This window comes from Manis javanica, chromosome 4 (assembly GCF_040802235.1).
Source record: "Manis javanica isolate MJ-LG chromosome 4, MJ_LKY, whole genome shotgun sequence".
Taxonomy (NCBI): Eukaryota; Metazoa; Chordata; class Mammalia; order Pholidota; family Manidae; genus Manis; species Manis javanica.
The window spans coordinates 179,066,038-179,084,647 of record NC_133159.1 but is presented as its reverse complement, the minus strand read 5'-3'; the positions used below and the strand labels follow the sequence as shown (position 1 = coordinate 179,084,647).

At 58.7% G+C, this 18,610-nt stretch overlaps 1 protein-coding gene across 4 annotated transcripts in view; it reads right to left on the bottom strand.

The window, feature by feature from the left end:
* The window catches only part of SEPTIN9 (septin 9), a 141,686-nt gene that overhangs the window by 78,694 nt on the left and 44,382 nt on the right, over positions 1-18,610 (bottom strand). The window contains exon 1 of one of the 4 annotated variants that reach the window (XM_036997435.2): positions 9,562-9,756. The exons of the other annotated variants lie outside the window; for them this stretch is intronic. Within the exon in view, the coding sequence (XP_036853330.2) occupies positions 9,562-9,616 (55 nt within the window). The 5' untranslated portion in view covers positions 9,617-9,756. Of the gene's footprint in view, positions 1-9,561; positions 9,757-18,610 lie in introns of those variants that run through there. 4 annotated transcript variants of the gene reach the window in all.

The following is an 18,610-nucleotide window of genomic DNA, read 5'->3' as shown; positions in this document are numbered from 1 at the left end:
GAGCCCTCCGGATGGAACCGGTGCCCTTAGGAAGGAGCTCCGTCCAGAACACAGCAGGCTACGCACCAGGAAGTCCTCACCAGACTGATGGTCAGAATCACCAAGTATGTCGGTGCCTTGATCTTAGACTTCCAGCCTCCAGAACTGAGAAATAAATGTCTACTGCTCAAGACACCCATTCTGTGTGACAGCACAAACATGCTGAGAAAGCCGCCCTCTGCCCCAGGGCCTCAGATGCTGCTGGCGTGCCCTATAAATCTAAGTACGTGTGGTTGGGGATCTTTAACAGTCAGCATTCACTGAGCGCTCTCCATATGCTGGGCACAATTATAAGGCCTTTTGTTTATTAGCTCACTCTGTGCTCACTACCACCCGAAAACAACGATTTTGCTCTTGTCCCATTTTAAAGGTGGGAAACTGAGGCAGAGAGAGGCTATGACTCACTGGACATCACAGCCTGGGCAGGGCAAAGCTGAATCTGAGCCAGCCGGGTAAACCATCACAGCACTCTGCCTCCAAACCCTACCCCGGCCCCTTGAGAGCTAGACTCTAAAAGCAGAGAGCCCTGCGCCGAGCCCAGGAGCAGCCTCTCCCAAGCCTCCCAGACACCTGGCAAGATTATTCCCGTTACACGAATGTAGTCACGAAGCTGCAGAGTGAAGCTTGGACTGGGGCAGAGGCAGCCCCGTGCCATCTAGACCACCAGCTGTTCCCACCTACCAGACAAGCAGCCTGAGATTTCCGTCATAGCCAAGGGAGGGTCAGCCCATGTAAGGTGGCAACCAGGGAGGACCCGGGGGCAGGTTTCAGCAATAGGGAGCTATGGACAGATGCAGGTATGGGCCCAGGAGGACCTGGCTCTGCCTTCCAGGGTGGGCGCAGGCCAGCTGTGCCCTGAGTGAACCCCAGCGGCCTGTCCACCTCCAGGAGGACTATGAGGCCTCATAAAAATTGCCCAGCCCAGTGCCTGGCATGTAGTAGGTGCTCAGTGAAGGAGATGGTTAAGAAAAATGACAAGAACCAGCAGGGTTGGAGGAAGGGCCAGGACTTGGGTCAGAGACAAAGAATGCAGAGGGAGGGAGGGAGAGAGGCCAGGGCCTGACAGCTGGCTCAGGACAGCTGTTTGCAGGAGCCAGGCTTCATCATTTAAATATTAGAGGAGATGTAAATATTTGAGTGCCCCCTTTCCCCCCACCACCACCCCCCAGGCAGGCCAGCCTGCTGGGGCTGCAGCCCAGGCTGGGGGAGGAGGTCCCCCCTCAGTGTCCCCGTGCTTCCAGCTGCCCTAAGGCCAGGAGCTGGAGTGGGAAGGCAGCAACCCAGGTGGGAGGGGACAACACCTCCGCCATTCCCCTCCCCTCCACCCAGGACCTGCAGAGGTGTGAATGAACAATCCCTTCCCCATCTCACCCCAAGAGGCCCCAGGCCTGCCAAGGGTTTCTTTTGTAGTTTAGCAAAAAGCAAAGCAGCCCTTTCAGCAATTTTCTGATGAAGGCCCCTGGGGTTCGTTTGCCCTTGCAAACCTGCCACCTGCTCCCCTCGCTAAATAAACCAGGCGGGTGCCCCCTCCCACCTGGATTATTCAACACCCAAATCCCTCCCAGCCTCCTGACCAGGAGGGAAAGATAAAGCCTGGAAGCTCTTCGTGCCCCCACCTGTGCTTGTAAGCACAGCGTCCCACCCTGTTTCAGTGCTGAGGGCACCTCAGCCAGACACGGACACAAGGTTCCCCAAACAAACTACAAGCTGGCAGAAATCGCAAGCATTTGCCTGGAGCCCCTGCCTGGTAAATTACCAGGACTCTGGTCAGGTGCTCCTTCCTCCAGGAAGCCCTCCTGAACATAACGTCTTCTGGGCTCATGACTGGACCTCCAAAACCTAGCACAGGGCTGGCACTTAGCTGGCGCCTACAGAGAGCTGTTTGAATAAACAAACAAATGAGCTAACTGCCTCTCCCACCCTGGGGAGCCTCCTCCTGGCCCACCAGGGGACAAAGGGATTCCAGCACTTCATTCTGAAGGAAAAAACCCAAACCAGCTATTTTACAGAGTAAAATCCTCCTTCCCCTGACTTTTAATGGAGGAGGCAGGGGACAGCAGAGAAGGCCACTCCTCCAGGCCTGGTTTGGAGCCAGGAAAACTTGTGGGCTTTTACTGTAGATAATATCAGCCCCCAGGGCACGCAGGCAGGGTCCTGGCCTACCCCGCAGGGAACCTGCCCACCCACGTGGAAGGGAGGGCCAAATACCCAGCCCAGAGCTGCTTCCGGCACCCGGGGAGGGGGCTGGCCCGGGTGCAGAGCGAGATCCTGCCTGGAAGGGTCGTGAAATGCAGCAGACTGCAGGCCCCTGAGGGCTGGAAGCAGAATCATCTCCAACTTCCAGCTGGTGCCTGGGGGAGGGGAGATGGGCAGTAGGCCCAAACGAAGCTAGACTCACGCTGCCCAGGACATCTCTCTCTTCCCGCCAAAAAGAAAGATGGGACCACCGGTCTATAAGGGAACCAACCTCCTGCCTGGGGCCGGGTGGCTCTCTTCCTCATTCCTGGGAGGTGCCTCAGTGCGGTCTCCCACAAGGAGGTGCCCAGGACCCCCAGGCCCTGCTCCAGGGTACAGAAGTGACAAGCCCACCAGCAAAGAGAGCCACTGACCCGCACTCCTGTGGTGGGGTAGGAAACCACATGTGGAATCACTGGAAATGACCCGACATGTGCTACAAAGAGCTGAGGGGTGCTCCAACCCCTTTGCAGGAGGGAGGACACTGGGCACAGAGAGGAAGCGGCCCGAGGCTGAGGACTGGGGGAAACCAGCGCCCAGGAATTCCCCGCTCAGGCTGAACCAACCCCGGGGCTGCAGGATAAACCCAGCTCCCTACCCCACCCCACTGCCTGCAAAACCCAACCTGAGGCCCTGGGGGTACCTTCATCCCCCAAGTGTACCCAGAGAACAAGTACAATGGGGTCAGGGGTGCCACCTAGCCTGCCTCCCCTCCCCCATCTCACCCAGCTCTCCCCGGAGGCTATTCCAGGTGTTTGGAGGCAGAGGCTCCTGGCCTTGGGGACAGGGACACGGGAAGCTGGAGCCACCTTTGGGGAGGGCACACTAATGTGATTAAGGCCAGGCCCCTCCATGTTCTGGATTTTGCAATTTGGGGTAACATCAGCTTCCCCAGCTGACCCAGAGACACCGGAGGAGAGAGGCCAGAGAATGTAAGGGGGCTCAGTCACGGGAAGGGGGGTCCTGTTATACAGGCAGGAACATGGGAAAGAGGGTGGGCAGGGAGGACATCAAACTGCTCGTTCCGGGCTCCCACCTCCCCTGCAGCTTTGGCTGCTGACAGGGTGGCAGGACGGGCGTGGGGCACTCCCAGTGGATATTCTCTGCTGAAATCAAAGCTGTCTTCTTGTCCCTCTCTACCTAAATTTCTGGACACTGGCAGCCCTTTAAAATACAACAGTAAACTTGACATTCTACAACGCCTCCTGGTCCAGGCAGAACAGAGCCTTCCAGCTCTGTCCAGACCAAATTAAACAGCCCAAGTGCAGAAATGCCCCAGGCGCCAGGGGTGTCTAGGAACGAACTGCTGGGTCTGTTTGGCTGGAGAGATTACAAAGCCTCAGGCTTCTTGGGACCACGCTGCAGAGAGTTCAGGAGAGGCCATTCGGCCTCATAAGCAGCTCAGAGAGCCTCCAAATTGGGGAAAAACCGAGAGGGCTTTGGAAAGAAAGCTACTGGTTGACCATTTTTCCTCAGTGGCTTTGTCAAGAGAAAGCAGGGGAACTTACTTCCTGGCCAGGTTTCTGGGACAAATGTAGACAACAATGAAATCCCCCAGGGCCATGACCAGGGAATAATCTCCCGCCAGAGCCCCCTGCATTGCCCCCTGGGTTGCCCGGTGGCCCTGACCCCCACCCTGCCCACCACTCTCCACACATGCCAAGTCTTTGAGGGTCTACTGCATGCCGCCCACTGTTCCAGCCAACAGAATGCTGGGCAAAGACACACAGCCCCACCCCTGGGGGCTCTGAGCCCTGCAGGGAGCACCAGGTCTGGACTGGCAGGAAAGGTGGGACTCCGTCCTGGGTTTGGGGGCCACCACGAGTCTCTCGAGCCTGCCAGGTCCTCACTGCCAAGGTGACTGTTCTAAGCCAGCCCACCCCAGGGCATTTGGCTGGTAAACCAATGGAGGGTAATAATACTGACAGCTGGGCTCAGCAGTCACCTGCTCCTAAGGGACAGGGCACCATCCGCACATCTGTGCTTCCCTCGGTGATGCCACATCACAGGTGGGCCAGCACACCACTGCTCCCCATCACTGTGGCAGCCTCCCTATAAGCGGGGCCTGAACAAGTGCCCACCACATGCTGGGCACTGTCCTGCCTGCCGTTGGCCGTAGGAGCCCGAGCTCTGGCAGATTTGCTGGGAGGCCCCTGAGGCCTGCACCCCGTGCCCAGGCTCCCCAAGCCTTCAGCGGGGCAGGGATACCAAGTGAACTGGCTCCTGGGGCAAGTGGGAGGCACAGGGCTCTTTCCCTAGCTCGGAGCCCACACACACCATCAGGGCTGGCAAAGGGCTGCTGGACCAAAAGGATACCCATGCAAGTGTCCCCTCCCTGAAACAGGCTCCCTGCATGCCCGCCTGTCGGGAATGCTGGCATCCAGCACATGCCCGTGTTGCTGTCTGGAGGACAGGCCCATAGCCCACCCACCTGTAATGTCCTGGGGTCGGGGGATGGCAGAGGGAATGGGGAAGACTCCCTAGGGAAGGAACCGTGCAGCCCACAAGACCCCAGACCCACCGACAGGGAGAGAGCTGCAACACCTGCAGACAGACTATCTGCCAGGTCCCCCTTGGCCAGGAGCCTGTTTATCTGTTGGACTCAGAGGGAGTCTTCATGGTAGGCTTCATGGGTGCTCCTTCTGCAGCACTGACCACCCTGTCTAGCCTTGCCCCCCAGAGGTCAGGCAGAACTAACTGGGCCTATGTGCAGCCTTTGAACACCTCTCACCACCCAGACCCCTCCATTTAGGGATTGACACCCACCATCTCTTGCAGCAACACCCAGATCCGGATCAGAGCCCAGCCTCAGTGCTACCAGCTGGGCACATAAATCCCAGAGACATTTATAACCCCACCTGACAGAGGAGGAGACTGAGGCCCGGGCCTAAGACACTCACCCTAGGCCACACAGCTTTCAGATGGCAGAGAGAGCTGGCCCTAAATACCCCAGCTCTCGGCAGCCCCGACAGCCTCTTCCCCCAAAGGCCCTCTCTGGACGCAAACTCTGCCCACTTGCCTCTTGCAAAGCCTTCCTGGAAACCCATGTCCTCCAGACAGCCTTTCCAGACTGATGCCCCAAACGTGGGGTGTCCCGGCTCGCCTCACCTCCCCACCCAGGTCTGAAGCAGATTACAGAGGCTTCTGCCACCTGGCGCATGTGTAACTGCCCTCCTGCTCACAGCCAGGACCGTGGGCACCTGGTCCCGAGCTCTGGATGCAAAAAGCACCAGGCCGGTGCTGTGGGGGCAGCCAGGCCTGCAAGAGAGCCATCCGCCCGCAGCAGCAGAGCAGGCGCCCGCAGAATCCCAGCAGGCCAGCATCTCCAGCCCAACCGAGTGACCTCATCACCACCCTGGCTCGTGCCCACTGCCACAGAGGTGCAGGCTGCAGGGAGGTGGTATTCCCAAGAGGCCTTGAGACTTGCAGAACAGAAGGATTCATCACTCTGGAGGCCCATGGGCATTAATTAGGGACAGGTCTGCACCCATCACCAAGCAACAGGTCTTGTCCTGGGAAAAAAGGAGCACAAGGAGCCAGCCACAGAGGCAGGTGTCCCGAGGTGTCGGGCTCCCAGATGAGCAGGCACATCTGCACAGTCCCACCTCAGCCCAGGGGACCCCCTCCCTGCCTACCCCACATTTCCACCCTGCTCTCCTGTTCCCAGGGAGACGAAGCAGCCTCCGGGACCCAGCTGGGAGGGTCCTCTGAGGAGAAAGCAGAGGGTTTAGAAGGGCAGACATCCTCTAGGTCAGAGTACAGTTCTGGGACCACAGCCTGGGTTCTGGGCCAGATTGTTTTTCAACAAACATCACGGACTTTTGGGATGCTTTCACCGTGTGCAAATCTGGTTACAACGAACGCTGCTGGAGAAAGTAGGCCAACAGCTGGCACTGGGGAAGGCTTTTGTTCCACAAAGACCCGAGTTGTAACAGCATTTGTGATAACAGATTTGGCCTGTGCTGACTCAAGAACACCATCCGACTGCCCCATGCCTCCACCAACCAGGAGATGGGGGAAGGGTCACCCCTCCCCCGACCCCGTCACACGGGGAGTGATGGTCACGGAGGCCACCTCAAGGACCGTTTTCAACAGGGAAAAGTGGGAAATTAAAAAAATTACATGAGCAAAATACAAAATACTGTTCTTGCCCCTATGTGGGAGAGGGTCTTCACAAAGCCTTGAGATTATCCATGAAGGGAAAGCAAAGAACGGTGTGGAGGTTCCTACCGTGGAAGACAATGCCACCATCTCAGTCCCAGGAGGGACACCTGAACTCAACAGACAGGTCCAAAATATACGACAGGATGCATCCCTACGCCACCTGGGTGTCATGATGGAGCTTGCTCTCAGGAACTGAGTGCTTCAGTCGTCTAGGTGGCAAAGGGCACAGTGGGAGTAATATGACTAAAAGAGAGAGGTGCTTCGCAGGGCAGGGGGCGGAGGCGTGCGGGATGTGGGGCACCAGCAGAATTTTTCCTCAGGGCACCCACTGCACCCCACACACACACGCCTAGAGCAGCTTCCTGTCTGCTCTGGATGCTGCCACTTGCCCCCAGCCTCCCAGGAACCCCCTTCGGTGCCCTTTGGCCCCTGTTGCAGGATTCCAGTCTGCTTGGATTGAAAATATCACCCCAGTTAACTCAGAATTCACCTTGCTTTGGTGGTGGCCCCTGGGGCTTCGCTCCTACCACAATCTACAGGTGCTTCCTGCCTGGCCAGGTCTGCCAGCCTCAGGGCCCTGAGGAGCAGGCACTCCCCTCCCCAGCCCTCCTGCCCTACCTTTCAGAAACCAAGACATCATGTGGGCAGCCCTGGTGGAGGCTCCACACTGGCCCCATGTTAACAGACCAGGGCTTCTCCAGCCCTACTGTCGGCCACTCTGGCTGCCTCCCCAGGACCATCCAGACTGTGGGAGGGCACGCCTGGCACTCGGAGGCCTGGCCCATCTGACATTCAAAGCTGGTCCCTTTATGTCCCAGCCCCATAATGGACAGGCTCATTCCAGTATCCCCCACTTCTGTCCACTGCCCCTGGCCTGAATGTTTGCCTCCTTCCTTCCGCAATCGAATTCCCACTGGCACAAGGTCCACCTCCTCCAAAACGACCTTTCCCTGCCCTGGCTCACCCACTGTTGCCCTGGGTCACATTCTCCTCCTCCTCTGACCTTCGTTCCCCATGTCCATCTGCCCAGGACGTCAGTCCCACCACCTAACTCCACTCCACACCTGGGCCCCTAGGGAAGCTGCCCTTCCGGTCCCAGTGGGCTGCGCAGAACCCGCATGCACAAGTCCTCTTGGAAAGCCGTGGTTCCAACTCCTGACTCCCCTGCTCTCAAATCGCTTCCAAGTTTTCAAGGCACACAAGAAGGAAACTGAGGCCCACAGGGAACCAGAGGGCCAGCGGTCCCTCTCCCTGGCAGTGCAAAATCTGCCCCTGGAGTCACAGGGTTGCCAACTGTTGCACTAGGAGGGTCTCAATGGGGCCACTGAGCCGCTGGCATCTCCAAATGGGGCACATGAGGGTGAGGATGCAGTTACCCGGGGACCCCCGAGGCACAGGTGCCGAGAATCTACAGGGCCTGAACTGCCCCAGGGTCCAACACTACCCCTGAGCCTCCGCCTCCCCGACCTGCCTCTGGGTTGCGGCTGCATCCTGTCCTTTCCCGGAAGCCCCACCGGCAGCTCGCAGCTCTCAGGTCACGGACAGCAGGCCATTCCAAGCCCACAGGCCACAAGGAGACTGTCCGCAGAGTGTGGGACCTGAGGGGTGCAGCCATCCCCACAGCGGATGGTGCTCGCACTTGGACATCTGGGGGATGAGAGGCCCGGAGCGCAGCTTGGCAGCAGGAATCTCAAAGAGCAGCTGCGGAGGGGTGAGGGGCGGTGCCGTGCTCCAGGCAAGAGGCAAAACAGAACACAGAAGGCATGGGGGGACCCCAGGATGAACGTGTACCCCAAGATGTCCAGACGGCCACCACAGCTCTGCTGAACCAGAACTCCCCTTGCCCAGTGCTCCTAACACCCAGCCAGTTGGTAGGGTGTGCCGGCCGCTGGACCCTCACCCCTTCTGTCTCTTCAGCCCCTGCTTAAGCCAGTCCAGGCCCAACCGAGAATCACAGTCGCCAGGGCTCCGCTTGGGGCCCAGCCAGACTCTGGGCCCCAGAAGTGCCGCCCCCACCCCACCATCCCACCCCCACAGCAGACTGGGCGGTTCCCAGGTGGGCAATGTGTGCGGCTGGCTCCGGACACCCAGATGCCAGCCCTGGCTCTTCCTACAGTGGGTAGAGGACCTCCCAGCCTGGCCTGGCACCTGGACATCTGCAACGCCCTTCAGCCCAGACTCCCCGACGCAGGGCCCACCAGAGGGCTCTGCCCAAGGATGCCTGGGAGCTCCTCTGAGGGGCGGGGGCTCTAGGTCCCAGCTCGGTCAGGCCCGCCTTCAGAAACCCGGCCGCGAAGTGCCCAAGACTATTGTGTGAGCTTCCCCGTCCAGCCGCTTTATTTACTCCCCAGGACGCAGGACGCAGAGCCACAGGCAGTCACGAGGTCGCACGAAAGTGCACACGCAGGCCCAGGGCCGGGATGACCCACCGCCCTCGGAGGGAGAAGCCCCCAAGCCTCGCCACACTTAACCCGGAGCGAGGGAGGGGGCCGAAACGCGCTCCCCCCGGCTCGCAGATCGCTCCCCCGATCCCCTCCCTGCGGCAGCCCGGCTCCGGGAGGCGGAGGAGGATGTCCCCAGGCTTGGAGGGGGCCACGGGACACCCCCCTCTGGACGCCGCCGCGGCCTGGGCCGAGCACGCTCGGCGGCCCTCCCCAGCCCGGGGTCGGCTCGGCTGGCCCGAAACGAACGTGGGAGAGGGGGATGCCCTCCGGGCAGGACGCAGAGGCGGGGGGCGAACCCCAACGCGCCGCAGGGCCACCGCGGCCTGGAGGCCGCCGGGAAGCCCTGAGGGAGGGGCCCAAGCGACTGCCCAGAGGGGACTGCGCCACCGCGGGTGGTTCCGAGGAAACCCGCCAGCCTTCGAGGGGCTTGTCGTCGCTCGGCAAACACAAACAACAATAAAAGGAAGGAAACCGGGCGGCAGCGCGCAGAGCGAGCGCGGGGTTCAGGGAGGGCGTGTGGTCCCCGCGGCCCCCCGAACTCGGTGCTAACACGTCGACGCCGGGGGTCTCACGCGGGAAGGCGTCCCCATCGGGGGTCCGCCTCCCCGTCCGCGCACCGTCCCGCGCCGGGCCAGCCCCGAAGGGCTTCCGAGACGCCCGCGGCCCGGCCGGCACCCACCTTCGAAGTCCGAAATGATCCCGTCCAGCTGCGCGTTGACCGCAGGGTCGGACATTGTGGCTGGTGGGCAGCGCGCCGCACGGAAGCGCCCCCGGCGGGCCCGGGCCCTGCGCGCTGGCTGGGGCGCCGCTCAGAGCTGGCCGCCGAGCCCCTCGGCCCCCGGGCTCGGCTGAATGAATGGGGGAGGCGGCGGGAGCCGGCCCGCCCCGCGCCCTGCGCCCCCGCCCCGCCCCGCGCCCGCCCCCGGGCGGATCAGGTTCCCGCACCGCCGCCCGGCCTCCCCGTCTCGCACTGGCTGCGCCGCCCGCCCGTCAAGACCGGGCCGGGAGGCTGGGGCCCGAGCGGCCGCCACGGGGACACGCCGAGCCCTGCGCGCCCGACCCGAGCGCCCCCCTTCTCCCCGCCCGGCCCGCGCCCAGGGGACGGCGACGGACGCGGCCCGGCCCCTTCCCCCCCCCCGGGCGCCCCGCCGCGGCCAGATGTGGGCGGATGTGGAGGCCGGGCGGCGGCGCGGGGGCGGCGCCGAGGCGGGAAGAGATTCCTCCCCTTCCCTGGGGCGCAGGGTCCCTTCAGCGGGAGGTTTTATTTACGCAACCAAACAAAGTTCGCTGCCGCCGCCGCCGCCTTCCCGCGCTTAGAGTCCCCAAGGGTTAAGCGCCGGCGCTGGCGGGCCGGCGGGACCCCGGCGTGTTGGCCCGGAGCAGGCGGCGAGCGCGAGTCACGTGGCCCGTGGCGGAGAGGGCACCCCTCCGGTCACCTCACTGCACCCTCGGGGGCGGCCGACAGAAAGGCCCGGGTACCCAGGGGCGTGGGGCAGGGCCGGGGCGCCCGTCCGAACAGCCTGGGCAGTGTGCCGTCCCTCCCCACCAAGGGGCTCCTGGAGACAGCGTGGACCCGGGCTTCCCCCAAGTGTGAAGATACTGGGTAGGATCCGAAGGAAGGAGGTGGGGAATGGGGAGAAAGGGGAATGCCCCGTGGGGCTCCTCCTTCCACCTGGGCTCGGCCATTCACCAAACACTGATGAAACCCTATCATCTACAGGGCAGGCAGGGTCCTAAGAACTGGAGACAAAAGAACGGGTTGGAACTTAACAGGATCAAGTCCCCAGGAAGGGCCCTCCAGGCCTGGCACCCACAGCTGAAGGGTTGTCGGAGCCAGCTGGGCATTCCCGCCTATGGTCCACTCATGACCTTGTTGAGGGGCCAGGGGCCCTCAGGCCAAAGTTAGGGCCAGTGAGGATTCACAGCAGGGAGTACCATCCTCGGAGCTGGAGGGCATCTCTGTGATACGGTCCCCGCAGTGTGGCACATGAGTGTCTCAGAGCGCATCCTGGGGGACAGGCTGGTCCCTGCCACTCCCCTCCCCACCGTCACACCCCAAGTTCTGAAAGACCCCAAACGTGCAGGAACACAGGCCTGGCTGCTATCCGGGTTATCTGAGGCCTCTTGCTGAGAATGCACAAGGTTTGGTGGGCTTTTTTAAGTAGATGAAATCAAGTCCTTCCTTTTTAAGAAAAGCCGTCCCTCCCTCCCTCATGCTTTGGATATTTTGAACTATTTTCAACCAAGTGAGTTTGTGGACATGGAACTGTAAAACCACAGACTGCAGATTTGCACACACCCTCCCTCCTCTGCCAGGGAGCCCGGATTCCAGAAACAGAGCTGCCACTCTCAATGAGCACCCCGATGGCTTGTACACCAGCCCCCGTTCACTCAACTGAAAACCAGCACCTGGGCCTGGCCTGCAGTCCTGTCCTCTGAGCCCCCCCTCACCCTGTCTTTGACCATTTGGTGGTCCACTGCCTCTAAGAGCAGCTGACCCACACAGCCCCGAGGAAGGGCTCCAGGACAGCACCCAGACTGAGCCACAGCATTTTCCTCCAGTGTTTTCATACAGGTCACCTGGTGAGCACGGACACACCCCTGTGATTGTTCTCCCAGAGGGCAAGGGTGGAGTTCTACCAGCTTAGCAGAGGTCAGCTCATTGTGCAGCTTTTATTTCCATTCACAACACGGCTAAACATACTTATGCTTATCTCCTTGGGGAGCCCAGCCAGGGGGGACGCCCCCTCAAAATGCTCCCCTTCGAGAACCCAAAGGACAATGGCAGGAGGGACCCCATCGCCCAGGCCAGAAAATGCCCTACATTGGCCTGACCCAGCGCCCATCTAATCCATCCCCCTACCTTCACCTCCCCTTCACTCTAACCTCTGGGGCCTCCAGGTAAGTAGGTTCCCCACACTCCCTCAGGAAATCCAACCCAGTGCTTAGCCACACTCCCAGCCAGGAAGTCCATCCTTGTATCTAACCAACTGCTCTAATTGTACCTCATTTATTTCCTCTTTTTTCCTGTCCTCAGAGGAGATGGGAAACAGCTGGATACCACCCTGCGAGTAATAATTACCTTCTATAAACCTGAAGACAATCCTGCCACTCCTTGGCCTCTTTCTCAGTTTAAATCATCCATCTGTCCTGCTCCTTTAATCATCTCTGGTCCTTTGATCACTTCTGATGGCTGTGTCCAGTCTGGGGCTCCAGGACTTTAATAAGGTCTGATCGCTGTAGTGTGATGGGGCCCCCATCCCCCTCTCCCAGGGCATGAGTAGGCAGGCTGGGGGGCTGCCAGAGAATCCTGGCAGGGGTGCTGGGCAGATGAAATGCACAGCAGCAGGGGCAGAAAGAAGAACATGAGCTTAAATTTGGCAAGAAAATACAACGGTGAAGTGCCCGCATCCCATGACGCATGCTCTCTCAAGGCCAGGGGAGAGGGCAGGACGGCCTGGAAGCCCGGCCCAGGGGCCAGGCGTCATCAGAGAGACACCAGAGGGAACAGCCCTCGCACCCGCCCACTGTGAGACCTGTGAACCGTGGGCCTGGAAAAGCAGTTTCCATCAAACCTCAGAATGTGACCGGAGTTGGATCTTTGCAGATGTAATGAAGGTAAGTAAGGCTCTCCAGATAAGATCCTCCTAGATTAGGGTGGGCCCTAAATCCAATGCCAGAGTTCTTATAAGAGACCAAAAAGGAGAAGTCTCAGAGACGCAGAGAAACGAGACATGTGAAACCAGAGGCAGAGATTGGAGTAATGTTGTCACAAATCAAAGTCCACTCGGGACCCCTGCAGCTGGCAGAGCAAAGGAAGGATTCTTCCCCTAAGCCTTCAGCAGGAGCGTGACCCTGCCAACACCAATAGCTGGCGTCTGGCCTCCAGGACTGGCAGATGCTTTTCTGTGGGATCTGAGGATCTGCTACGGCAGCTCCTGTTCCTCATCCAGGCCTGAAGCTCCATCTGAGCCGTTCCTTTAGGTCAAGGCTGCATCTCCCAGAGATGTCTAATATGCCGCAAAGCCTACTGTAGGTAAGGAACGCTGTCTGGCAGGTGGCAGTGCCGACAGGATTTGGGGGTGGGGACGCTCAGACAGCAAGTTTTAAGAAAAGCTGGAGTCAGGGATGGTGTAATATGAGGTTCAGCTCAAGCCCTTCTGGAAATGGGAAGGGAGTGCGCTGGAAGAGAGACCCCACAGGTCAAGCCCCGATGGGATGGACCTTGGGAAGAAGAGAGGGAGGAAACTGATGGGCGGAAGCAGCCGTTTGGCTTGCGTAGGGGTGTCCGTGACCCCAAGCTCCAGGTGGCGTTTGGGGAGCAGAGGGAGCATGGTGGCTCTTCGCCCAGCCATTCTGGGGCTTTGGACAGGACACCCTGCTAAGCGGGCCATCTGTTTCCTCCCAGACCAGGTCTTCTCCAGGGCAGGGTCTCAGCTCTGCCAGAGCCTGGCACACAGTAGGGCTTCCTTGAGCTCCAGGGCCCTGGACCCGTCCACTGCCGGGCCTTCCACAGCCCCCAAACCCCCGCCCACCATCTTTGCAAGCAGCGCCACTGCCCACCTAGCCACTCAGGCCAACGCCATCGCCCTTGAGTCCTGTGTTTCCCCCACTTCCACGGCATTAGTGGGTTTCCACCTACGGAAACTGCTTCTGCGCCCAGGCGGCCCCACTGCAGTCCGAGCCCGCCCCTCCGGTGGGATGCCCCATAATCTTAACACCCAACAACCTGGGGTCTAAAAAATACATCCCCTGATTTGTAGCATTTGCCTATTTCTTGGTGTAAATACTCTGGCCCAGGCCAGTTTTGAGCTACCGACGTGACGCCACTGAAGTCAGAGCTGGGTAGAGCTGTGCGGTAGCCACCATTATGCGGTGTTCCTACCACACAGACATGACAGCGATAAGAAGCGAGAGCAGACGGGAAGTAAGTGTAGTCAAACACTTAGGACATATGAGTTTTGTGTACTTTACTACCTTTGTCTTTAATGGAATTATAAGTAACTTAATTTATATAAACCCAATTTTTAACTTAATTTTTCTCTAACAGAGCAATGTATTTATTGTTATAAAGTATACTTAATAAAGAATTCATTTTATCCGTTTTGAAGTGTACAGTTAAATGATATGAAGTACATTCATATGGTTGTGCAACCATCAATTCCATCCATTTCCAGAAGTTTTTCCTCATTCCAGACTGAACCTCTATTTCCATTAAACAATAGCTACCTATTTCCCCTTCTCCTCTCACCAGCCCCTGGCACCCACTATTCTACTCTCTGTTTCTGTGAATTTGACTAGTCTAGATACCTCATATAAGGAATCAGATAGTATTACCTCATATAAGGAATCAGATAATATTTGTCCTTTTGTGCCTGGCTTACTTCATTCAGCATAATATCTTCAAGGTTCATCTGTGTTGTAGCCTGTGTCAGCATTTCCTCCTTTTTTAAGGCTGACTAATATTCCACTGTATGGCTGGGCCACATTTTTGTCTATCCTGTCATCTGTCAATGGACACTTGGGTTGCTTCCACCTTTTGGTTATTGTGAATAATGCTGATAAGAACACGGTTTTGCACGTATTTGAGTCTCTGCTTTTAATTGTTTTGGGTATCTACCCAGAAGTGGAACTGATAAAAAATAGAATTGATGGATCATATGATAATTCTATATAATTTAAGTTATTATTTATATATAATTTATTTTTGTTTTATATGTTTTACAAAATATAAATTATACATGTTACATTACACATAATTAAATTTTTAATAATGGCTGTGTTTAACAATCAACTCACAAAATGCCTCAGAATTTGAGTTGGCCCTTGCCCCTACTGCCATCCTCTCTCCTGTGTTCCTGCAGAGCCTAACTGCTCTGCTGGCCTCCCTCCACCTAGAACTCACAGTGAGGCTTTAAAGGCTAAATCAGATTATGTCACCTTGGCCTCTTTCACACTAGAATCTCCCACCTTGGCTGCCAAGGTCCCAGCACCCTGGTTCTCCCAACCTGGACTTCTGCCTCAGCACCCAGCCTCCTTCCTGTTCATATAGGCCTCGTGCCTCAGGACATTTGTGTTAGCTGTTCTCCCTACCTGGACAACTTCCCCTGTCTTCTCCCTACTGGCCCCCTGTCATTTCTGTCCTAAATACCAGAGCAATCATCCCAGGGTCCCCCAGGAGACCCCTTGGGACAGCTGCTTCCTTGCCTCCATTCATGCAGATGGGGTTCCCCGAGAACCATTTGGAATGACCGAGCTCCATCTCCTTTGCAGGATAGTGGCGTCTCAGTGGCTCCTGATGGAATGGGCCCACGGGGGCAGAGGGAACATTCAGAGCTCACACGGACTCCCTTCATGCCTGACCCACCCCAGCCTCGGTGCCAGCACCCAGGATGGCAGTCAGGCCGCTGTCTCTGCTCCAGGGCCAAGCCGTCAGTGCCGCGGGTCCCTTTACATTGCTGTGTGACATGGCAGAACCGTGCTTCGGCCTGCTGCATCTCAGGCTGCCAGGTTTTGAGTCTTCCAGTGAAACCTGTCTGTGGGTACAGCTGACATGTAACCAGCATGCGGAACACCCGGACACTATCTGCCTGGCAACTTAAGCACTACCATAAGGCTCAGTTCGCAGGGGACTGCCCTTCTCACAGCACATGATTCATCTACTCCCCAAACCTCCCGGCCATCACCCCGGCCTGCTTTGTTCAGAAAATGTACAACGAGCTCTCACCACATCAGCCTGGGCCTGTATCCCGGACAGGAGGCTTTTTAAACAGAGGACTACTCTTCTTTCAAGTCACGGAAGGAAGCTCCTGGCCTTCAGGACCTGGGCAAGCTCTCTGCTCCCCAGCCACCGGCCTCCCCCTGCCCCTCGCCCAAGCCCTCCGTTCCAGCTGACAGATGCTCGGGGCTGACTCAGCCTGGAGTTGCCCATGCCTGGCCCTGATGACGTGACCGGGGCTACAGCACCGTCTGTCCCTCCCATCTTTCAGGTTTACTTGTATGTTCTACTACAATGATATTAAAGCCAAGGGGACCCTTGGAGTCGGGGCAGGGAGCAGCAGCTGCTGACTCGGAGGGCAGAGGACTGGCAGAGACCATGCATGACCCTCTGGGATGACTCCTCACCAGCTGAGCCCTGGCTTGCGGCTCTGGTGCACCCAGTGGGCTTTTGACTGACAAATTCAGATGTCTGGGACACCCCCCCGCCCACCCAGGGGCTTGGTGAGTTATCACCCAGATGTGACGACAGGGCAGGAGGAAGTCTCTTCATTGGGTGACTCATGTTTTACTCCTGAACATTCTCTCTTTACACAGTCCCATGACCCCGTTCCTACTCGACCCCCACCAAAACAGGGCTTTGGGAATAGGCCGAAGTTCCCAACCTCCTAGCAGCAGTCTGTGGCTACAGGTCCAGAGATGGGCTGGGGAGTTCAGCCTCGCACACACCCAGCTGATGGAAAATGCTCTCTGGCCCTTCCAGTGGCTCCACAAAGTCACACAAGGGGCCTCACAGGAGTGGCCGGCCTGCTACCCAACCCCCACACCCAGCTTCAAAGCAGCGAGTGACCGAGCCATGGCGGCCAGGACACTTGGCTGGGCCCCAAACCCAGGAGGACAGGCTGTCCCCAGGGGCCCTTGGCCTCCTCACCACTTTTCTGGAGCAGGCACCCTGTTCTGTGGGCTCGGAGGCTGGAGGAACTCCTTGGGGCTGAGTCACCGGCCTGCCCTAGTCCCACGTCAGCGAGAACAACAGGATCTGAGCAAGGAAAGGCAACAGGCCCTCTGCTGCCACACTTATTTTTAAAGTGTGCCGCAGTGACCATGGTGACGTGGTCCCCAGGGAGCCGCCCAACTGCCGGCCCCCTTGGGGTGCAGCCACATGCCCTAACAGAGCGCCTGCCCACAGCCCAGGACACACCCGCAGGTGGGAGTGGCAGACGGTCAACACAGGAAGGCAGAGAGGCAGGAACCCTCCCTCCCTCCCTCCCCCGCACCCTCTCCAAAGGGTCTTCAAGGCTTCTCCTGCATCCCCAAGCCTGCTGGATCCCCCTCGGTGCCCACCCCGAACACCCGTCTTCCCTAACCTTGAGCACCACCATCGACAGGGAGCTCACTGTCTACAATGCTGCCTATTCCGTCTTTGGCCCGTTTTGGCTGTTGGCGAGAGAGCAATAGAGATGGAGCTAGAAAGAGAGAGAGGGAGAGACACAGATTGGGAGAGAATTAAAGCCAGCCTGCTGGCAGCATCCGCCCTGGAAGAGGGCACGTTCCTCTTTTCCAGAACAGAAAGGTGGAAAGGGGATGCAGAGGTGTGGAGGACTGGCTGCTCTTTCTGGGGGCCTGGAATTTGGGGCATCTGCCCCTCCATTTTGAAAGTCTGCGACACTGGCCCCCAGGCAGCAGTAGGAAAGGGGCTCCTGGAGGGACATCACCTCCCAAGCATCCCCTACAACTCTCACCATGGACACTTGCAAGGTAATGTGCCAAGCTTACTCTGGCCCAGGAGGAGAACCGGTTTTCAGTCACACGGTCGCCACGAGGAAATGTCCCTGGAAACCTGCCTGCAAGGCTGGAGATTGGTCCCGGAAATGAGATCGAAATGGTGGCAAGTATCTAGGTAACGCCTGGGCTCTATTCCCCTCTTCTGCCAGAAGCCCCAGGGCCCCTGGGTACTCAGGAATGTCCCCCAGTGTTGGAGAGGGAGAAAGCTGGGTCCCTCTGCTCTCCCCTGGCCAGGTGTCCATGGCCTCAGCAGGGCAGCCCCAGGTACTGAGGGATGGGATTTGAAGCTGGCTTGCCACCCCTCCGGCCTCTCCTCCACCCCCTCCTGGCTCCATGGAGTGTCTCGGGCCATGAGTCACCTTCTGTACCCCTCCATGGAAGGACGGAGAAGAGCAGCCACTCAGCAATGCCCGGCTCACTCAGGACCGCACGACACGTGTCAGCAGCCAGACTGCAGATAGGGGCTCCCTGCGGGCTGGATTTTCCTGTCTGTTCCGGGTCCACCATGAACTGAGAGGTGGTTTTGCGTGACCCAGCGCACCCCTTGGCCCACCGTGACCTCCAGGGTATCAGTGGCCGCTGTGCCGTGCTGTACCTGGGATGCAGCCTCTGGGGCTTGGCCCGAAGCCTGGGGAACAGAATGCAGTGTGGGAGGAAGGCAGGAAGAGTGGGCTGTGCTGGCGGGCCCGCTCCCAGCAAGCTCGTGTTGCTCCCCAGCCCTGAGCGCGGCTAGAGCCCGCCAGCAGCCAAGTCGGCCTCAATGAACCACTTGTCCCTCGTGTGAAGTGACCTCGGGGAGGGGGACATAATGGGTTTGCTATTAGCACACCCGCCTCATGCTGTTTCCCTCCTTCCCCTCAAGCGTGAGTCACTTGCTGAGATGACTCTGCTCCACGGGAGGCCCTTGCCCGGGTCTGGCCAGCTCCAGCCGGGCAGTGGGAGGAGAGAGACCAGCACAAAAGACCAGGGCTGCCGGGCTTAGGGGTCCCAGGGCCACACGGCTGCCCCTGGGCTGCCTGTCTGGGGGGTCCCTGAAGCAAGGAGAAGGCTCCCTGGGGGTCCCTCTGGCTCTTGGGAACAATCTTCTGGGAGGCTCCTGCAACAGGGAGCAAACAGGAAAAGACAGCCTAAGACCTCTGAGGGCCACAGCCACCCTTCCTGCCTCTGGGACTCATGCGTCGGGGGGCTGGATTGTTGGTTTTCCATTGATGCTGACCACTCACTCC